Raw genomic sequence first — 22,555 nt, 5'->3', positions numbered from 1 at the left:
AGGGTCCTGGGATCTAGTCCCGCATCGGGCTCTCTGCTCAGCAGGGAGCCTGCTTCCCTCTCTCTCTCTCTCTGCCTGCCTCTCCATCTACTTGTGATTTCTCTCTGTCAAATAAATAAATAAAATCTTTAAAAAAAAAAAAAAAAAAGAATGTCGCTGGAATCCAGACGGGCTTCCTTGTATATTCAGATTCTAGAGCTAATAATTTAAACTGTATGGCATTTTTAAGGGAGACCATAGCTTGACTCATGGTTAGCCAGTTGCGACAGTGTGTGATAACAGAAGCAGTCCCCCCTCTCTTTCCTCAAATTATGACTACTGTCTGCTAGGCCCTGAGCCAGGTCCCACACATTTCACCCTCAGACCCCTCTGTGAGGAGGTACTGTCCCTGAGATGCAAAGTCACTTGCCCAGAGTCACAGGACTTGTCTCTCAGGATTCAAACCCAGGTCTGTTAAGATGTCAACCCTTAAATTCTTTCTCTTGTACTTCTTCTAAGTAGAAGATGCCCGAGTCTAGAGAGTCTGGATTGGTTAAATTATCTCATGTAAAGATACATCATAAATCATCGATTTGCTTTTCCTTACTACTTTGGTGAAAAGTCTGGGTCAGAGCCTAGAGATAGCGGCAGTCACTCCCTGCAACCTGAGAGACTGTGTGGCTGATTTCATGGGGAGCGGGACAGGGGCAGGGGTAGGCCTTGTGGAGGGCATGGTTCTCTGGTACTCTAGGATCCATTTCCATTGCACTCATCTTCCTGACTGAATCAGTTAGCCAGCTCTGTGAAGACTGGATTGTCTTTGCTTTTGGGTGTTCCTTACAGATAATGCCCGACCCCAGCCCACAAGGGCTTGTTCCTTCTTTCGTGCACATTTTATTCTCACTGTTCTTTTTTTTGCCACTTGTTTGCACAGGAAGTCCTCAAAGAATCTCAGACTAAACAGGAAGTGATTTGTTCCCAATATAAATAGAGGTACCAGAAGGAATGAGGATGGGCAGGATAAGGAAAGAGAAATGGTCGACCCTGACCTAGGGTGGTCAGGGTCAGCTGACCTAGGGTGGTCAGGTCAGCTAGGTGGATGTCCCCTTTAGTGGATTTTATACAAAGATCCCCTAAACACTTTTTTTATTTTATTTTTTTTTCATTTGACAGAGATCACAAGTAGGCAGAGAGAGGAGGAAGCAGGCTCCCCGCTGAGCAGAGATTCCCGATGCCGGGGCTCAATCCCAGGAACCTGGGATCATGACCTGAGCCGAAGGCAGAGGCTTAACCCACTGAGCCACCCAGGCGCCCCTCCCCTAAACACTTTTTTAAAAATTTACTTATTTGCAAGAGAGTGCAGGGGAGGGGTAGTGGGGGGGGGGGAGCAGACTCCCTTCTGAGGGAAAAGCCTGCGGTGGGGCTCGATCCCACAGCCCAAGCTGAAGTCAAGAGTCAGATGCCCAACTGACTGAGCCACTCAGGAGCCCCACCCCTAAATGCTTTTAAATTATATAGGTTGTATACATTCGTTAAATCTGCTCTTTTTCTTTTTTTTTTTTTTAAGATTTTATTTATTGGGGGCACCTGGGTGGCTCAGTCATTAAGCATCTGCCTTCGGCTCTGGTTGTGATCCCAGGATTCTGGATCAAGCACCGCCTTGGGCTTCCTGCTCTGAGGGAGCCCTGCTTCTCCCTCTGCCACTGCCCCTGCTTGTGTTCCCTCTCTCACTGTGTCTCTCTGTCAAATAAATAAATAAAATCTTTTTTTAAAATGTTATTTATTTAGGGACGCCTGGGTGGCGCTCAGTTGGTTAAGCAGCTGCCTTCGGCTCAGGTCATGATCCCAGCGTCCTGGGATCGAGTCCCACATCGGGCTCCTTGCTCCGCAGGGAGCCTGCTTCTCCCTCTGACTCTTCCTTCCACTCTGTCTGCCTGTGCTCGCTCTCACTCACTCTCTCTCTGACAAATAAATAAATAAAATCTTAAAAAAAAAAAATAGATTAAAATGTTATTTATTTATATGAGAGAGAGTATGTGCAAGAGAGAGCACAAGCAGGTGGGGGGCGGCAAGGGGAGTAGCTGAGGACCCTGGGATCATGACCTGAGCAGAAGGCAGGTGCTCAACTGACTGAGCCACCCAGATGCCCCTATCCCTGCTCTTCTAATTTGTTCTCATTAACTTGGAGATGAAACTGTATTGCTGGAGCTTCACCTGAGTCCATTTACCTTGATCCTCTTTGGTTAACCTCCTCCTCACATATTTTACCGAAAGATGCTCACCTAGCTATTTTACCGAAAGGCCAAAATTTCAGGTTTATTTCTGTGGCTTTTAGGAAATTGACCATTTGTTTAGAGCATTTTTTCCTCATGTGAGCTTCAAAATAAAAGGATTGATCAGTTTGGGAAGAGTATCTCAGTAGTGTTTATGAGCATGAGCTTTGGAGACAAACCCTCCTGGTTTTGACTCCCAGCACTGGCACTTACTAGTTGTGTCATTTGGGCGGGTGTGGGGGACATTTTTCTCAGTAAAGTGTAATGTCCTGAGGTTTAAAAGAAGTAGTATTTGGGACTTGCTTGGCACCTAGTGAGCCCTCAAATCGTAGTAGGAAGGGTCCTGCTGGGCAAGGGACAAAGTATTCTTTTCTTTGTCCTGTTTGATTAGTTGGTTTTACCCTTCCCTCATTCCTAAACGGCTGAGGATTAACCCAGGCCAATGTAGCAAAGGAGGGTCTCCCTTGCAGCTTTCAGCCCCAGCTGAATGCATGCTCTCTTTTCTGGAATGAGGAAATTACTCATTCTCATTTCTGTCTTTTATCTTTTTAAAGATTTTAGCCATCTTTGAGTATATAACATTCATTATCCATGTGGGATGTTTGGAAAACTTCCTGTTTACTCCAGGGCACTCCTGATAAAGGATATGGATAGTCATCTCATTGTTATTAACTAAACATGGCCTGCTTCTTATAAACACCTTTGTTTTGATAATGCAGTCTCACACCAGAGGTGTGACTGTGTGTCAGCTTGCTGGCATCTTGTGTGATATTCGGAGGCTAGAAATTACAAAATTAGTGAGAAGAACGAGTGGGTCTCTATCCTGTTCAGAGTCTTTCCAGCAGTTTCCATACCATCGTGAGTTCCCTTCTAGAAGCCTTACCAATGTTTGAGCTGTTGAGTTGATACTCACTCTGTTTTTGTGCTTTCTTTTCTCTTTCCTATACAGAAACCAAAGCCCAAACCCCGGCCATCCATCACAAAGGCAACCTGGGAGAGTAACTACTTTGGGGTGCCCTTGACAACTGTCGTGACTCCAGAGAAGCCCATCCCTGTTTTTATTGAGCGGTGTATTGAGTACATCGAAGCCACAGGTAAGAGTGCCGCTCAGAACTGATGCTGGCTTTCACTGCCTGCGGGATACTTTCTAGGGGCCTGAGCCATTTGGAGACTCTGGGATCATCTCACCTTAAATGTGAGAGGCTTTCTGAGAAGGAGCTAGCCATCTGGACGGCTCTTCATCTGCGCGTGGTTCTGAGGCTGACATATGGGATCTGTTCAACCTTTCAGTGTGCGGAGCCTCTGGTTCTCAGGACTGCGGCTGCGGCTGGTGTGAGGTGCCCCTCTGAGCTCTGTCAGCTCCCTGGCACAGCGGGCAGCCCACTGGTGTGTGTCCTTACGGGTCTGTCAGCTGCTCGAGGGCAGAGGAAGTGTCATCATATTAGCATTGTGTCCCCAGCGCCACACTGGACACAAGTGCTAGTGTACTTTGGCTTAATACAGTGCAGGAATGGTGGTGACCATTACAGCCCTTGGCCATTGAGCAGGTGCCTGAGATTTGTTACTGACAGATTTTTTTTTTCCCCCTGAGGTCAAAAACCGGAGAGGATCCTTGGCCGTCTTCTGGTCAGGCAGCTCTGTTTCAAGTCCACTGACAGCTTGGTGCTAACGTGCCATCCGTCTTCATGTATTCCACATTGTTCCTGCAGTGACGAGATTTTCCCTGTGTTGAAAACATCCATTTTGTTCATTTAGTGGGATCCAGTGATGTGTCTCTTCCGTCTCTCGTTGGAAACCCTTGGAGCTTCCGTTTTCATGCTGTTTCCCTCGGTTTTTTCACGGGTGCTTTCGGAGCTGCTGACTTGGAGAAGCCGGTGTCGCAGGCCCATGGTTCTGTTAGCTGTGAAGCATTGACGGGGGTGCTCAGGAACACAGGCTCACACTAATTCGAAACCAGGGTTGGGGTTAGAGCCTTGCTCTGTGTCTCTCTGATTCCAGTGTTCTCTGTGGCGATGCTCAGTACCGCATGTGTCCCAGGTTCTGCACGCAGTTTCAGCGGCATCCTGTTAAGCTGCACGACAGCGTTAATATTTACTTAGGATGTGCCAAATCAGGGAAAATAAGCTTCAAGTTGAAGCCTGCTAAAGACTTTGTAGTTCTTTCCAGAGTTTTCTCTGCAACACACCAGGGCTGAGTCACAGTAAGCACTTCACCTAATTGTAGCACATCTGCAGCTTGGTTTAGTTCATTCTGTTCCCAAAGCCTTTTCTCCCTGTCCTTCTTTTTATTTTATTTTATTTTATTTATTTATTTTTTTTTTAAAGATTTTATTTATCCATTTGACAGACAGAGATCACAAGTAGGCAGAGAGGCAGGCAGAGAGAGAGAGAGAGGGAAGCAGGTTCCCTGCTGAGCAGAGAGCCCGATGCGGGGCTCGATCCCAGGACCCTGAGATCATGACCTGAGCCGAAGGCAGCAGCTTAACCCACTGAGCCACCCAGGCACCCCCTGTCCTTCTTTTGGACCCGGGTTTTATGTCCATTTCTCTCTGGCACCTCTCCCTTGGGTAAGGAGAAAATCTGCACAGAGATTTGATTCAGGTGACCGAAGCCTGTACTTGTTGACCTAGCACTTCAGAGAGACACTTTGTGTCAGCTCGGGGGCGGCGGGGGGGGGGGGCATTTTTTCCTGAACTTTTTGTTTTAGACTTATTGGAAAGGCATAAAAATTCTAAGTTTAAACAAATTGAAAGTTAGAAAAATTCCCAGGTTCCTTAAAAGGATTTTACCAGTTTCCCCACACTATTCTTTTTTTTTTTTTTTTTTTTAATATTTTATTTATTTATTTTACAGAGATCACAAGTAGGCAGAGAGGCAGGCAGAGAGAGAGAGAGGAGGAAGCAGGCTCCCGCTGAGCAGAGAGCCCAATGCGGGGCTTGATCTCAGGTCCCTGAGATCATGACCTGAGCTGAAGGCAGAGGCTTTAACCCACTGAGCCACCCAGGCGCCCCTCCCCACACTATTCTTTCTGCATATTTATTTGTATCTTTTTTCTGAAATATTTGGAAGTTTGCAAATCTGATGCACCTTTATTTCTAACTGTCTCTGTGTGTATTTTCTAAAAACATTCTCTTCCATAATCACCAAGCAGCTGTCACACTCAGGACATTAGCAACGACCCAGCACTAACCTACCCAGTCTGTGAATATCTTTATTTCATCAATTGTCCTAATCATGTCCTTCATAGCAAAACACAAATTTATTTTGGTCCAGGACCTAACCCTGCACCACACGATAGGGTTAGTTGTCAAGCCTCCAGTCTCTTTTAATCTAGAACACTTTAGCCTATCTATTTTTCATGGCCTTGATAATTTATTGTTGTTTTTTGTTTTTTAAAGATTTTATTTCTTTATCAGAGGACAAGCAGGGGAGTGGCGGGGGGCGGAGAAGCAGGCTCCCCGCTGAGCAGGGAGCCCGATGTGGGGCTCCATCCCAGGACCCCAGCATCATGACTCAAGCCAAAGGCAGATGCTTCCAACTTAGCCCCCCAGGCGCCACATGGGTTTGATAGTTTTCAAGAATACAGATCATTATTTTGTAGTAGGTTCCTCGTCAGTTTGGTGGTTTGGGGCTGTTTTCTTCATGATTAGGTTCGTATTTGCACCTTGGGCAGAAACAGCAGGGAAGCGATGCTGTGTTCTCGATACATCACACCGTGTGGCGCAGCACGTCAAGTTGTCCGTCACTGGCAACGTTCGCGCTGATGCCTTGGGGAAGGTGGTGGTGTGCACTAAGCTACTCTTTCCCCATAGCGTTACTCCCTGATTCCTTCAGCATGTATTAGTTGCTTTTCTCCTGTCAGGGGGAGCTTTCCCTTTTCTGGGAGCCTCGTGTGAATGATCTCCTCACGTGGCTCACCTGCCGTAGCCCGAGGTGCAGGGACGTCACCCACCTGTCCTCTAGCTGAGCATGTCAGTGGCCTCGACCTGCCCCACCCACCTTGCTTCTCTCACTCTCAGCCCGTGACTCACGGTTTGCTGTCCACGGATGCACTTGGGCCTCTTCTTGCCCTTCTGCCTGTGAATACTTGTGGGTTTAAGGCTTTACCACCAGCCACTACCAAGCTGTTGCTTTTCTTAAAGCTCTGTGAGACTGGGGCGCCTGGGTGGCTCAGTGGGTTAAGGCCTCTGCCTTTGGCTCAGGTCATGGTCCCAGGGTCCTGGGATCGAGCCCCGCATCGGGCTCTCTGCTCTGCAGGGAGCCTGCTTCCCTCTCCCTCTCTCTGCCTGCCTCTCTGCCTACTTGTGATCTCTGTCTGTCAAATAAATAAAAATCTTTTAAAAAAAAAAAAAAAGCTCTGTGATACTGTGCCACTGTCCACCCTGTCACCAAGAAACCTGCAGGGTCATCTCCAATCAGTTCCCAAGTCTATGTCTAAGTCACTTTTGCTTTGTCATCTCTGAGCTCTGTCTCCTCCATTTCACTTCCGTTTCCCCACCATCACGCTCTGCAGTCCCTCCTGATTTCACGAAGTTCTCTACCAAAAAGCTCTTCTTTCTTTTTTTTTTTTTTAGATTTTATTTATTTATTTGACAGAGAGAGATCACAAGTAAGGATAGAGACAGGCAGAGAGAGAGGAGGAAGCAGCCTCCCAGCCCAGCAGAGAGCCCGATGTGGGACTCGATCCCAGGACTCTGAGACCATGACCTGAACTGAAGGCAGAGGCTTAACCCACTGAGCCACCCAGGCACCCCACCAAAAAGCTCTTCTTGCTATTTCTCTGCCTCCCAGTTGCAGGCCACAGTCTTGCCCCCTCCCATGTATAGTACCGTTACGGCGGTCTGCCTGGCCCTCTCCTCTGTCCCTCTCTCCCTTCATTCTTCCTTTCCTCTCCCCCATGTTCTGATACAACATGCATTAATACAACAAGCATTAATTTTTAAATTGTTTTACGAGAATACAAGCTGAATTTCTTTTATCCCCAATTTTTAAAATTTAAGTTAACATATAATGTATTACTGGTTTCCGAGGTAGAAGTCAGTGATTCAACAGTCTTCTATAACACCCAGCGCTCATCACATTACGTGCCTCCTTAATGCCTGTCCCCCAGTTACCGCATCCCCCCACCCCCACTCCTCCAACAACCCTCCGTTTGTTTCCTAGGATTAAGAGTCTCTCATGGTTTGTCTCCCTCCCTGGTTTCTTCGTCTTATTTTTTCCTCTCTTCCCCTATGATCCTCTGTTTTGTTTTTTAAATTCCACATATCAGTGAGATCATATGGTAATTGTCTTTCTCTGACTGAGAAAGTGACTTATTTCACTTAGCATAATACCCTTTAGTTCCATCCATGTCGTTGCAAATGGCTGTCATTGCAAATGATTGCATTTTTTTGAAGGCTGTATTCCATTCCATAGTATCCCATTGTATATAGATACCACATCTTTATCCACTCATCTGTCTGTCGATGGACATCTGGGCTCTTTCCATAGTTTGGCTATTGGGCACATTGCTGCTGTAAACATTCAGCTGCACGTTGCCCCTTCGGATCACTACCTCTGTAGGGTAAATACCGAGTAGTGCAATTGCTGGGTCATAGGGAAGCTCTATTTTCAACTTTTTGAGGAGCCTCCATGCTGTTTTCCAGAGTGGCTGCACGAGCTTGCATTCCCACCAGCGGAATTTCTTTGTATTTCTCTGCTTTGCATGTGTTCTTCGTGTGGTATGAACTGTATCCCGCGTTCCTCCTTGCCTCTGGAACTTGTCCTCCTTCTTCCAAGACCCCCCACCACCAGTAGCCCTTTGAATGTGACCTCCCTGGTAGTTCTCAGGCACATTTCAGGTTGCTGGGAGTAGGCTTTTCTGTTCTTCTGAGTGTGGCACACGATATGCATTACTTGTTGATTAAGTAAGTGGTCTTCAACCTGGAATATCTTGATTCCACTGTTTCTTCCATCCCCTCCTGCCTGCCTGTCTGCCCGCTTGCCTTCCTGCCTTTAAATTTTGTTACATACTTCCCCTCATCCCGCATTAGTTTGTACTTAGTAGAATTTTAGGAGAGAAGTATTTTATTTATTTATTTTTTTTTTAAATTTATTTGACAGAAAGAGATCACCAGTAGGCAGAGAGGCAGGCAGAGAGAGAGAGGAGGAAGCAGGCTCCCCGCTGAGCAGAGAGCCCGATGCAGGACTCGATCCCAAGACCCCGAGATCATGACCTAAGCCGAAGGCAGCGGCTTAACCCACTGAGCCACCCAGGCGCCCCAGGAGAGAAGTATTTTAAATGTGGTATCTATGAATTTAGCGTGTGTGGCAGGGGGGTTGTGTGCTCTTTTCCCTAAAAGAATTTTTTTCCTCTAAATAAAATTGAGGCATGTTCATAGAAATTCAACAAGTGCTAAAAACTGTGAGAAAGAATTTAAAGATTCATTGACCTTCCACTTAGTGAATACCACTGTTGATGGTCTGCTGCGTTCCTGATAGCCTTATTGCTCTGTGTTTGTGTGTTGGTTTTTACTTTTACATAAGTCAGAGTATGCAGTATGATAGTTTTTTTTTTTTTTTAAGATTTTATTCATTTATTTGATAGAGAGAGACAGCAAGAGAGGGAACACAAGCAGGGGGAGTGGGAGAGGGAGAAGCAGGCTCCCCATTGAGCAGGGAGACTGATGCGGGGCTCAATCCCAGGACCCTGGGATCATGACCTGAGCTGAAGGCAGATGGTTAACGACTAAGCCACCCAGGTGCTCCTGCTGCAGTATGATAGTTCTTAAAAATTTTCTAGCATAACTTAGATGAGCCGAAAGAGCCCTGACTTTACCAGCTTATCTACTCCTGTTTTCCTGCAGGAAAAGGATTCAGTGACCTAGAGGTGGATTGGAGGACCATTTTTTGAGAATCACTGCTTTTTAAGCCAGACATTGCTTTGTGAGCATGCTCCCTGTCATTAACTACATCATGAAAATATGACTTTTTTTCTTTTTCTTTTAATTTGAAGAGCAACAGGTTTTAAGTATTCATGAATCGGGCAACGTCCCATCTAGCAAGCAGAGGGGATCTCCCTCAAAGAACATGACATGTAATTGCTGCATAATGTTCTAGGAAGTACCTGGATCACAGACCATTTAAGCATTCCCCTGTTTGGGGACTCTTGTGGCATTTTCTCCTCCTGATGGGACTTAAAGAAGCAGATTAGCTAGGACAGGCATTTTGGAGTAATGATACTGAGCTTCAGATCTGCAATTAGACCAAGTCTGGGATCATTGCTCTGCCATTTGTTCATCTGTAAACTGGGGGTGATAACAGGCCCTGGCTCCATGGACTCCCCCCGGAGGTTTCGGGAGACTTGCCTGAGGCGCTGCGTGTGGCCCGCAGCCCAGGCACGGGCTTCTTGTGCTGCTTGTTGCGGCCGCTTCGCCAGCACAGTTGCTGCTGCTTTCTGCTGCCCATCAGGCTCTGCCAGTGACTGGAGATACCTGTAACTTGGCTTTCTCCCCCGCTTCTAAACGGAATGTAGGAATGTAGGAAAACCCATTGAAGAGTTGAGAGACTAGTATGATAATGACTCAGTGTTCCCTGGGGGTTAACATTTTGCCACATCTGCCCTTTCTTCCCCTAATTTTAATTGAATTTGAGAATAAGCCATGGATCCCACATCACTTCACTCCTAAAAATCTCAGCGTATATCCCTTAGCTTAAGGAGTTTCTCCTCTATAATTGTAGTGACATTATCACTTTCAAGAATGATAGCGTTAGTTCAGTAGTGTTCCACATGCAGTCCGTGTTCAAGTTGACTCAGGTGGCTTAAACTCTCTCTTACAGCTGAGACTTTGCTCTGAGATCCAAGCAGTGTTCACAGTGCATTTGGCTATTGCTTCCTTTGTCCCTTCAGGTCAGAACAATTCTCTTTGCCTTTTGATGTGTTTTGTTTTGTTCTGTTTTGAATAATAACCTTATTTGAGAAGTCTAGACAGTCGTCTGCTAGAATGTCACCTCGCGTGGTGTGCTGTCTGTAGCCCTTCAGCGTCCGTAGCCCCCTTCTGACACCACCCATGGCTGCCTCATCGTGCGGCTCCCGGCTGAGCAGAGGCCTGGGACTGATGAGACTTTGTGGAATGATTGAATGAATTATGGATTAGGTGTTTTCCCAGGTCTGACTGACTTACACTGAACTTGCACTTAGGAAGAGCCTCTGCTGACACCTGACCTCTCCATCCCGTCTCCCTCTCTTGCTCATGATAGAAATCGTCTTGGGACTCGTTTCCATGTGGCAGTTCAGGCAGTTCATCTGGCTAATTGGAGAGGACACTGCAAATGAAATGTGTTTGCAGGGTCTGTCCAAAGCAGTTCAGTCGAAAGTCATAGTTTTTGTGTCTGTCTCATACACCTTGGCACTTTGCTTGTCCTGGCACATAAAATACTGCATCATCACTTTCAAAGCCGATGCTTGGGAGCTCACACTCCTGCCTACTATGGTGGGTATGAAATCCAGCAAGAAATCCCGAAAGGAGCCCCTCTCCTTGTGTGCCTCAGGGCCTGGGTTGCTGCCCCCGCCCCAGTCTCACAGCAGCCTTGCCAAAAACCTTCCTGCTGAGACCTTGGGTTCAAGAGGCCGGAGCGTGAGCATTGTGAATGGGGACAACTCGAACCATCCTGTCACCTTAATATTTTTTCAAATTACAAGAATCATCAGGTTGCTCACAGTAAAAAATTACTATAAATACAGATATAAAATAGAAAGTGACAGTCCTTTACAATCCCGATCTCTGAAAGTAATCTGAAATAGTTCAGTTACGTTTTCTGCTAATACTACTCCCACAAGACATCATGTGCCTACCATTCTGAAGCTTATATTTTGTTTTACTTTTACACATATATACCTTCGGCATCATCTTTATGATTCCATCTCCAGGCCAAATTCATTTTAAATTTGACCTGAGAAGAGGGTGGCGAGAGATGGACGCCAGGGATGGGGTGGGGGCACCTTGGAGAGTCTATGGAGAGAAGCTTTGTTTGCCGGCAACCCCACATTCCAGGGGTGGCCCGCGGCAGGTGCCTGTGACTGCCTTGTATCCTCCTCATAGTTTGTGAGTAAATTGCCAGCTCCTCCTAGACACAGACCATAAGGAAAGGATCACTGCTTTCTCACCTCAAAATTTGCTGCTGCTGCTGTTAGGACCCTGTTGGACCTCTCCAAAGCGCCACATTCTTAGGTCTTCTCCAGCACTGCAAGTGGGAGGTTCATTTTGGATTGCATCTGCCTCCCCCCCCCCCCCGAGCTTTCTGACCAGTTCACTTACCCTTGTTTCATACTTCCTAAAATTGGAATGTGTTCAAGAAATGGCCAGGAGGTAGAACAGCTTTTGGATTGATTTGCAGATGCCTTGAACCCAGCGCAGGCTCAGAGACCATCTCTGTGCTTGCTGTGCTAATAGGATCACAGCTTTTCACTTTCTGCTCCAGTTACGGGATCAGGCTGGAAGCGAGCTTGGATCTTCTGCAGCTGCTCTGGGGTCACTGCTGGAGGTCAGACTGACTTTGTATTTCCGGCTAGAACACTTTCTTCCCCCAGTTTCCCTCCACATGGAAAACTGTCAGGGCAATGGAGCCCCTGCTTCCCTTCTACAGCAGTGTGACTCCTGAGTAAAAAGAGAACATTGGCCAAGTTAATCTGTGCTCTCCTTTGCAAAGCAGGAAGTAGGAATATTCAGTCCTGTCCAGAGTTCATCTCGCCAGAGGAGTTACTTTTAGAACCTACTTACAGTCTTCCTGAGAATATGAGAAAAATTTGTCAGGCTAAGTGTGCCATCTATATACCTCACTGTGGTCGCAGAATGGTTTTAAATCCCAGGTCTCTGGACCAGTTTTGAGCCACAGCGTGGGAAGGGGGAAACATCCATATCCTACAGCAGAGAAACCCCCTGAGGGAGCTTCCAAGTGTCCCTGCCCCTCAGTCCCCGAAGGTCTCGTATCCTGGAGGCTGAATGCCTTGTGCCCTGCTCCTCTGGGCGCTACTGCATGTGTTCCGAGGGCCTGTGGCCTCGCTTGTCAGCCATGAACTAAAAATAGCATTCCCTAGGAATGATTTTTCTGAATAATGTGTAAGACTAAACCTCCTTGGCCCCTCGTTCTATGATCTTTAACCTTTTCCTTTTGGCAGAGTGGGAGGGGGTGGGGCAGCAGTAGCAAAAATGATTTCCCATCTAATAGTCCCTTTCTTTATTGCTTGGCTTATTAAGAGGTGACCAGTTCCTGTAGCAAGTGCCACAGAGGGCTGAGAAAAGAAATTGTTCCCAAGGAGAAGCAGTTTCATGTGGGCGGAAGGCCCCTCTTTTACATCTTGAATTATAATGCGGTCAGACCATACGGTATAAACAACTGGTAGGCCATGGTTTTGTTAGTGTATCTTAATTTCAGTTTGTCCCCATTGAACGAGAAAGTCCCTGCAGCCAGGGAAGCCTGGCAGCTGTTTAAAATAATAATGCCAAAGATGGCCTGCCATCATATTAACTCTCCCCACTTTCTGTTTCTGACACATTTATGGAGAGCTTGCTATGGTGCAGGCATTGTACTGGGCACTTGGCATATGCGACCTCATTTCACAAGAGATTGTTTTGTTGCTCGAAGAACCCAGATGCAGCAGGAAGCGGGCCCTTGGGAGGGGTCAGCATCTTTTATCAGCCGTAGGGAGACCCCAGTGTCAATAAAGTGCAGGGCTAGTCTGGCCAGAGAGAAGGTGGCAGCCTTAATAGTCTCTTCCACTGCTCTTAGACCGACTCTCACCCAGGGACAGGGCTGGGGCATGGCTTTTCAAGGCAGCACCTGCCTGGGCACAGTATTGCAGCTGATGCTCATTTTTTTTCTTTTCAAATCTTTATTTAAATTCTAGTTAACATTATATTTCTTTTCAAACCCCTTTCCTTCAGGGCCTGGAATTGAGCCACACAACTTTCATTGCCCACGTTAAGCAGGCTATATGTAATGCAAGAGGGGCCTCTGTATTTGCCTTCTGGGGCACTGCTCCTTGTTGGGCAGCAGAATCAGGTCAAGCTTGACCTCTCTGGTTTAGTAGAATATAGGACACAGCACCAAGGGTTATAGAAAGGTAGAAACTTGGGGTGCTCAGTGGGTTAAAACCTCTGCCTTTGGCTCAGGTCATGATACCAGGGTCCTGGGCTCTCTGCTCAAAAGGTAGCCTGCCTCTCTCTCTCTCTAGCCTGCTTCTCTGCCTCCTTGTGATCTCTGTCTGTCAATAAATAAAATCTTTAAAAAAAAAAAAAAAAGAATGAAAGAAAGTTAGAAACTTCCTGAGAAGTCACTAGTAGGTCTTAAAAATTTTAGCTTACTGTCTTTTTGTTGGGATTGGGGGGAAGTCTGCAGATTCATGCAACAGATAATTTACTGACTTTATATTAATGAAGCCCCTGTTATATGCTAGGAACTGGGTTGAACTAAAGTGTACCCCATGATGTTTGGGGTGGGAGAGTTAGACATAATCACACAAATGCACAATTAATTCAGGCAAGGAACATTATTGGATTTTAAAATCACTGGGGAGGGATGCCTGGGAGGCTCAGCCGGTTAAGCGTCTGCCTTCAGCTCAGGTCATGATCCCAGGGTGCTCAGATCGAATGGTGCATGGGGCCCCTTGCTCGGCAGGGAGCCTGCTTCTCCCTCTGCCTGCGCTCGCTCTCTCTTTCTCTCTGACAAAATAAATAAATAAATAAAATCTTAAAAAAATAAAATCACTGGAGAATTTAATGAGTGACAGGACCAAGTGAGGATATGGAGCAGTTAGAACCGTCATACGCTGCTGATAAGAATATAAAAGGTAGACTCCCTTTGGAAAACTTTGGCAGTTTATTGGAAGCTAAATGTATACTTAACCATCCTACTCCTAGGTATTTGCCCAAGAGAAAGGAAAACAAAACATATTCACACAAAGACTTGTACTCAGCCGTTTCTAGCAGCTTTGTTCATGAGAGCCCCAAACTGGAAACCACCCAGTGTCTGTCAGCAGGTGAATAAACACTGATCCAGCCATCGACTGGATCACTACTCAGGGGTCAGAAGGAAGAATTACAGTTACATACAGTAGCATGGTTGGATCTTAGAAGCATTATATGCTGAGAGTGGTTCAGGCCAGACACAAAAGACTGCAAATTCTGATTCCGTTTATATAAAGCTCTGTAAATGCAAACTAATCTATAGCGATAGCAGACAGATCAGTGGTTGCCTGAGAGCAAGGAGTGGCCGGAGGAACTGATGGCCAGAGGCATGGGAAAAACGTGGGGATGATGGAAATATTCTGTATCTTGATTGTAGTGATGATTTCACGCACGTATGCATATTCAAAACTATCAAATTGTACCGCTTAAATGGATATAGTTTATCATATATAAATTATACCTCAGTAGTTAATTTTTAAAACCTTAAAAAAAAAATCACTGGGGAACAGTTCTGAAGGAATTTGGTATTTACATAGTCTCAAAATATCACCCGACATATTAATTACCAAGGGGAAATGTGCCTTTATAATGAAGAGATCTGGGGGTTACCACCTTAACAAAGTGACCAGACCTGGCACCCCTACTGTTAGTTCAACCAAACCTTCTGTGTCTCTTTGCTGAAAATGCATAATCTGAATCTTACCATGAAGAAACAATTAGGCAAGTCCAGAATGTGATAGCTCTTAGAAGACAGCTGGCCTGGACTCAATCAAAAAGGTCAGTGGCATGAAAAAGAAAACAGCTTGAGGGCCTAATGTAACTTCAGCATTTATAACATAAACACGTTTCCCATTCTGATAGCCCAGCGGTAGGACCTTAAGCTTTGGTGTCACCCCCTGGCATCCTGACTTCCGTAGGTAGTAGCCGGCCTTCAGCTTGAACTGGCTAAGCTTTGTTTTTCTGTTCTTCCAAATTGGGAATAAAAATAGTTCATTCAGAGAGTTTTTGAGAAGTAAATGCACTCCTGTTTGTGACGTTCTCTCATGATGCCTGGTCCCCAGGAATCATTCAGTTGGTGGTAGCCGGTATCTTGGCGGCGCCTGTCGCTGACTTGCTGTGGTTGTAGAAACCCAAGCAAGACATCTCCCCAGAACAGTTGGGGATGAGATGGGACAGCGACTAGGGACAGTTTTTTAAAAAAACTTCTTATTGTAGTATAGCGTTCGTTAAAGCACAGTACACCCGTCATTAAATTACAGCTCAGTGAACGGCCGCAAACCGAGCACCACTGTGTGGCCGGTTCAGGGGACAGAAGGTGAGTAGTTCCCACAGAACCCTTTTGCCAGGGATCACCACTCTCCTGGCTTCTAACAGCATGGGGTAAGCTTGTCTTTTCGTGTTTTGAAAGTAGGCTCGTACCAAATGTGCGGTTTGGTGTGTGGCTTCTGTCTCTCTGCGCCATGTCCGTGAGAGTCACCCGGCCCATGGTCGAATCTGTAAATTCAGCCATGGGATTGGAGACTGTTCTCCTCGTGTGCTTTTCCATCATACAAGTAATCGCTGTTTATTCATTCTGCTCTTTGTGGACATTTGGGTGCTTTCCAGTTTGGGGTGGCTGTGAATAGCGCTGCTGGGAACATTCTTGTACATGAATTTTGGTGCGTGTTTGCACACTCTTGTGCTTCAAGTACAAAACCAAGAGTGAGGCAGCTTTTAATAATTGATTTCAGCATGTTGAGCATGACGGTTTAAAAGACCTTTCAGTCCCTGAAGGGATAATCATCTGTGAAGCTGTGAGCTAAAGCAGTAAGAGTTCCCTTCACTCCCTATCCGTGCCTTTGTGTTTCGTGTCTTCTAAGGAGCGAGTGTTGGTTCTGGCCAGGGCGGGTGTGGGTCCACAGAGCTGTCTCTCATATTCTTTTAGCAGCTGTATCATTTCTGTTTGCAAAGTGGGTCTGGCTTAAAGAATCTTGAATTCTTCTGGTACCTTGTGACGTCACTGTTGTCTTTGCCGGCGTTCTGTCTGTGGTTTTGAGTTGAGACTGTGGTTAGCACAGATCACAATAACCCCATGGCGTTTGCGTGCCGACCCACTGCAGAGCATTGCTCTCTGATTCAGCTTTGGCTATTCTGCCCCGCAGATAAGGAGGTGTTCTTGCTGATACTTACCAGTGAGACTCCAAAATGAAAGGTTCAGCCCTGGGGGCAGTTTGTGAGGGGAGGAAAGGTGAGGCTGCACGAGCTGGGGTGGCTGAGGGCGAGTGCCGAGCCCCAGAGCCACGGCTTGAGGGCTGCGGCTGTAATTCAGCTTGTCTGCGTTGTTTGCAGGTCAGAGGTGGCCCTCATCTTCTCCGCGCAAATGGAAGCCCTCTCTAAAAATGGTCTTTGACAGATACTTAGAGCTGTGACCTTCCTCCTGATTTAGCTCGTTTGCCTGGGTAAATGAGCAGAGTGCTTTCTGCGTGGCAGATTTAAATTTCACCACTAATTGAGGGTAGCATCTTGGGGGAGAAATGCTTGCCATTAGATCAGAGGCCTCTGGGAGACAGCCTGGCAACAAACACATCAGGGCCGATGAAGGCAGGAGGTGGGGATGGGGAGAGTACAGGACGCAACTGCTATTAGTAACTATGGGACAGGCCTCAGAGAAGCCAAGGGAGGACTTCTGTCACACACCCGGGGGGACCGTGTGCACGTGTGTCATGTACGTGTCATGTAGGTTTGGGCAGCCCTTTTCCCCCACTTTCTCTTGTGCCAGAATAATTCTCTACAGGATGAACCTGGAGCAAAGTGCGTGCATTCCGATCTCCGCTCTGCTCCTTGGGAACAAATATTTAACCTGAGCAGTGACTTCATTTTCCTGAGTGTAAAATGGGGATGGTAATGCTCTGAATCGTGGGGTTGCTTCAGTAGGTTAAAGACCTTAGGAGAGTTCCTGGCGGGTCAGCGGGGATAATTAGCCTTCGTGGCTGCTCCCGCTGCTGCGGCTTCTGGTGCTGCTGTTGACCCTGTCCAAGGCACACCCTGGTGCACCCTCCACTCCAGGGAGGCCTCCCTTGAGCCTTGTGGGAGCCCTCATTTGCCAGGCCCCTCTGCCCACTGGGCCTTGTGCCCTTCACCACTGAGGTCTGGTGGAGGCTTCTCTCTCAGGCAGGGAGGGGGAATAGCCCAGTGACTCACTCTCCCTTCCGAGATCCTGAGGGCCAGAGAGCAGAGCAGGTCACGCGTGGACTTTGAACCGCATCGCACACAGTTTAAAATTCCAGCTCTGCTATTGCTCTTAACTCGACTGCCTTAGCCTCCGAGCTCTGTGCTTCCTGGGTAAAATGCAGCTAATGGTAATACCTCCCTTGTTAGGATTGCCCAGATTGAATGGGATCGTGCATATCAGCTGCTTGGCCTGGCACGTAGGGAACACTCAGCAAGGAGAGCCCTCCTTGTTCTTTTGTGCTGAAATCAACATTGCTGGCTTCTTGCTTATCCTCTGATTCTTTCATGGGTTGCTTTTGAATCCCTGTTTAGGTGTTCACTCCTCATGGGCAGCCTCTTGTTTTAGATCTTCCCCATGCTTATTTGACCTGTGATAAAGGCTTGGGAATCTTTTTTTCCGCAGAGCTGTCCTCTCTTCCGTTTTACCTCACTCTTGAGGGAGGTAGTCCCCTGTGCATTTATTTCTCTGCCTGGTTCCAGAGTTCCAGGGACCCAGAGTACTTAGAATTGTGAGGATCCTGTCCTCATTCACTCAGCGCTTAAATACTGTGTGCCACGCAGTGTTTGAGACGCTGAGGATACGGTGTTGGGCAAGACAGTTAAAAATCCCTGCAGTCGGGGTCCCTGGTGGCTCAGTGGGTTAAGTGTCTGCCTTCGGCTCAGGTCATGATCCCAGGGTCCTGGGATTGAGCCCCGCATTGGGCTCTCTGCTCAGCAGGGAGCCTGCTTCTCCCTCCTCTCTCTCTCCTGCCTCTCTGCCTATCTGTGATCTCTCTATTAAATAAAAAAATAAAATCTTTCAAAAAAAAAGAAACAACCCTGCTCTCATGCAGCAGGCATTTTAATCTAGTGGGGGAGACAGACAGTAACAAATAAAATATATATAATGAATTTTGGTGATTAGTGCTTGGGAGGATAAAAATGAAGCAGCAAAGTGAGATGTGAAATGTCTGGAGTAAGTGTTAAAATTTTAGATACGGGGAGCTGGGGGAGAGTGTCTTATGATGAGAGCCTGATGGAAATGAGAGCGGGAACCATGCCATTACCTGGAGAAGAACCTTCCAGACAGATAGAAGAGCCAGAGTGAAATTCCTAAGAGTAGAACATTTCCTGGTAAGGGCCTTGGCCTCTACTGAGTGAGGTAAGAAGTCACTGGCACTGGAGAGTTTTAAGTGGAGGAACTGTATTTGGCTTTTGCTTGGTAAAGTAACCCTGGCCACTGCGTAGAGAACAGTCTTGACCCTTGGGGACTTGAAGGCTCTTGATCTTCCTGTGCTTCTGCTGATCTCCCTGCATTCTGCGCTTCCTTTCTCTGGATATATAACTAGTTCTCTGTATTGCTGGCATGGGTTGACCTAGATCCTTAGTTTAGACCTGAAAGGATGGAGGTATAACTCAGTGTGGGTAGGGGGTGGGGGAGAGCCTGGGTTAGAGCCAGAACTGGGAGAAAGCAGATGGGGCAGCTGCTGAGCCCGGCTTGCCTTGCCAACCTCCTCTTTCTTCACATTTTCCAGTTTTATGCCTCCGGTCTTTGCTAACACGTCCCCCCAACGTGCAGGGGCACCTAATAAATCCCCACTGTTTCTAAAGCCTTCGCACCCTAGCTATGCATCTCTTATAGCACATTTTGCCTTGAATTAGGATTAATAAGGCCATGAGGGTGGGACCCTTGATTTGATAGGATTTGTGTTCTTCTAAGAGAGATACAAGAAAGGCCGAATCGGCCAGCACATTGATCATCTTGGACTTCCCAGCCTCCAGAATCATGAGAAAATATGCTTCTGTTGTTCAAGACCTTCAGTCTCTGGTATTTTATCACGGCAGCCTGAGTAGATGAATACAGATGGCCAGGCCTTGACAGAGGCACCAGAGCTCCTAAGATCCTTGAGTTAGGGGCCAGTTCTTTCTTGGGGTGTGCATCCCCATGGGGCCTGGCTCTCCAGCGACTGCAGTCAGGGATCTTTGTGTTCACGTAGCTAGAAGAGAGCAACTAGGTCAGTAAGAATGGGAATTGAGGCATCAGAGAAAGTCAGAAGGCCTAAGACTGGTAGGAGACATGGAAGAGTGCCACTTGAGAATCCTGGTCTGAAAAGATAAGCTCACTCTTTTGTGCAGGGCCTGGCTCTCAGGTGGTTTGTTTGTTTGAAATGGAAGCGGACTTGGGTATCAGGCAATTGAATCCTACTTTTTCAAACAGAGATGGTGTAAAGGCCCCATGATTTCACCCGTTTGCCTTTTTCACTCTTGGCTGGGGTCCTTTGGCTGTTTGAATTTGGTGGCCTCCCAGCAGTTTGAAGAATAACAAACTCACACAATTTATCTTTTCACCTAAGCTGCAATTTGGTTGAAACAAGACCTTTCTAGTACGTAGTCCAGAGCTCCTGATAACTGCGACTACAACCAGTGTTTTTGCTTTGTGATCTTTTTTTTGGTGTTTCAAAAACCACAACAGAAAACTCTTTCTTCTGTTGTGGTTGTCAAGAGCCAGCATTTGGGCTGGTGGCAGCAAGAGAGTGTTTTGTACAAACTTAATCTAGAATGAAGTACTTCGCTTCCTAGGCAGAGAGTGTGTATTCCTCTGTAACCAATAAACTGAGTAGAGGACCCCAAATCTGGTAGATGCAAAATTCTTCGGAGTCTTAAAAATGTAGGTTACATATTGTTGCTGTTTTGTTTTGTTTTGTTTTGTGTTAATATCACTAAAACTAGATCACTAAGGCAGCTGAAAATACATGAACCGAACTGCACTAAATAAAACAACTGTTGATTCTAAGAAGCCCCTTGGTTCTCAGCTGCCCTAATCCATGCGAACTAGCTTTGGGGAAAGGATCACGGGCGCCACAGTAGGGTATTAAAGAAAAGTCAGCCTAGTTTGGAAAATGTGGAAACAGGCTGAGATGCACATCATCTGATGGCAGGAATGTGATAGTAGCAGTTTTAACAACAATAATGAAGAAGATAATTAACACTGTGGAGGCCCAGTCCGGACTGGGAGCTTGACTTCATTTCATCCTTGCAGAGCCCCCGAGGAGCCGGCCCTTGCCCACGCACAGGTAGCCTTGCCACAGCCTTCCTGGCAGCATTTATGTAAGGTCAACAGTGTCTTCCTAATCTGAACATCTCTATTTCACATTTCCTGTATTTTAGGTAAGGAAGCTTTCTCTTCCGCATGATCTCGGGAGGGAAGAATTATGCATCATTTAAATAATACAAGCAAGATTACAAGGGAGAACCCCTTAAACCACCTGAAAAAGAAAGTGGTTATCTTTTTAATAAAGTGGAAGTCGCTGTATTCCTGTCAGACTTTTGTTCTTGAAAGATCTGAAGTTTTGAAAGTAAAAAGGAGCCTTAATGTTGCCCCACCCAGTTACGAGCATCATTTAACAAGAAAGCGAATACAGCAGAGCAGTCGAGAATAAGCCGCCGGGACCATTCACTCGGGTGCCAGGCTGGGTTCTGCCACCTCATTAGCTCTGTGATTGCGGGCAGGGCACTGAACTTATGTGAGCCTCAGCTTCCTATTCTATTAAATGGGGTTGATGATAAAAACAGTAATTTAATATGTCCATATGTCCTTCTAGATTTGAGCAGTTATTTCTGCACATTTGGCAAATAGAGTACTGACTAACGGCATACCACGGAACATACTAATGATAGATTTTTAGCTCTTCTTAAAAGCAGACCTCCTAATACTGTTGTTCAGATGGTACTATCCCTCATCTTTTTTTCTTAAGTCTGATTTAAATTATCAAATATATGGCTTAGGTTTATTCATCCAAATAGGCTTTCTCAGTTTCTTCAGATTTGGGAAGTTAGACCTAGTAACCATTTTGGTACAGTGGCAAGGTGACCGGTGCAGGCATCAGAACATCTGACTTTTAGTTCTCATGTGTCATTCACTCATTCAGGCAGTGAGTGAGCACCATCAGTAGTCCGGAAGTTGGGGAATAGCACATGGTCCCTGCGCTGAGGAGTTAAGAAGTGGGAATGGGCGAATAGGTCTAGGAGGAGGGACATGTCTTTGTACAAAAGACTATGAGAACCCAAGGGAGAGAGCTAGAGTCATCTCATCTCTCTTATCCTTAATTCTTCAGTGCAAAGTGGAGCTGCTGTCTGCCTTACCTATGCTCCATGACGGCTGATACCAAAGATCAAAAGGGAGACACATGGAGGGGCGCCTGGCTGGCTCCGTAGCTGGAACACGTGACTCCTGATCTCTGGGGGCCATGAGTTCCAGTCCCATGTTGGGCGTGGAGACTACTTTAAAAAAAAAAGGGAGAGACACACACAACACGTTTGTAAATTATAAAACTTTGTGACTGTTCTTGTCTCGAGGTGTGTTGGTCTCCCAGTTTGAGAGGTAAGGTCTTAACCTGTTCTTGAACAGGTATGTGCTGAAGCACTTCTAATCAACGGTCCTGCAGGGTAGACCCTGTCCTGACACCAACACAATTAGCAGTGATTGGCAGCCATGCTTTCCTGAGCAAGGAGCCGGATTACTACAGCTTTGGTCTTATTTCTTGCATATCTTGCCTATTAAGAGGTTGGCCATATAATCATTACCTGTGCTGTAGGGGCTCCAGACTTTCTGATGTAGGGGGCCAGTAAGGTCCCCTCAGCATTTGGGTGGTAATTTAGGTTGCCAAGCATTTTCTGTCCTGCCAGACAAAGACATTAAAGTTTATAAACTGTCTATTAGACAGATCAGCTGAAACTAATATTACTCTGTATATTAACTAACCGAAATTTAAATAAAAACGTAAAAAGCTCATCCTACCTATTAGACCATTATTTCGCAAAAGTGAGGAGACTTTATCAACCCAGAGTAGTAGAAAAGATGATTGTAGAATACGAGCTCATCTCCTGTTAACTGTTTTATCATGTGTTTGTTATGAAATGCAGGACAGTGTGCACTGAAGAAGCAAGTCTCCTTCAGTGTTCTGCCCCCGGCCCCCTAAGCACATGTGCTCCCTTGCTCTGTGTGTAAGCAACAGGGGTCCTTGTTCCTTGTTGGACGGCAGTGTTTCTTCCCTGCAGAAGATAGTCCTCTGTTTGTTTCACAGCTGGATTTTCCCTTGTTTCTTTTGGCTTCTGGACTTTTGATATATTTAGGAAGGGTTACTCCACTCAGGATTATTTTTGAAAGTCT

At 46.4% G+C, this 22,555-nt stretch overlaps 1 protein-coding gene across 1 annotated transcript in view; it reads left to right on the top strand.

The window, feature by feature from the left end:
• ARHGAP35 (Rho GTPase activating protein 35) overlaps positions 1 to 22,555 on the top strand; it is a 127,012-nt gene that overhangs the window by 62,531 nt on the left and 41,926 nt on the right. Inside the window, exon 3 of the mRNA XM_059153251.1 lies at positions 3,202 to 3,346. Coding sequence (XP_059009234.1) covers positions 3,202 to 3,346 — 145 coding nt within the window. The remainder of the gene's footprint in view (positions 1 to 3,201; positions 3,347 to 22,555) is intronic.

The sequence above is a fragment of the Mustela lutreola genome, chromosome 16 (assembly GCF_030435805.1).
Source record: "Mustela lutreola isolate mMusLut2 chromosome 16, mMusLut2.pri, whole genome shotgun sequence".
Taxonomy (NCBI): Eukaryota; Metazoa; Chordata; class Mammalia; order Carnivora; family Mustelidae; genus Mustela; species Mustela lutreola.
The sequence above is the reverse complement of the archived record's forward strand: the minus strand, read 5'-3'. Positions and strand labels throughout refer to the sequence as shown.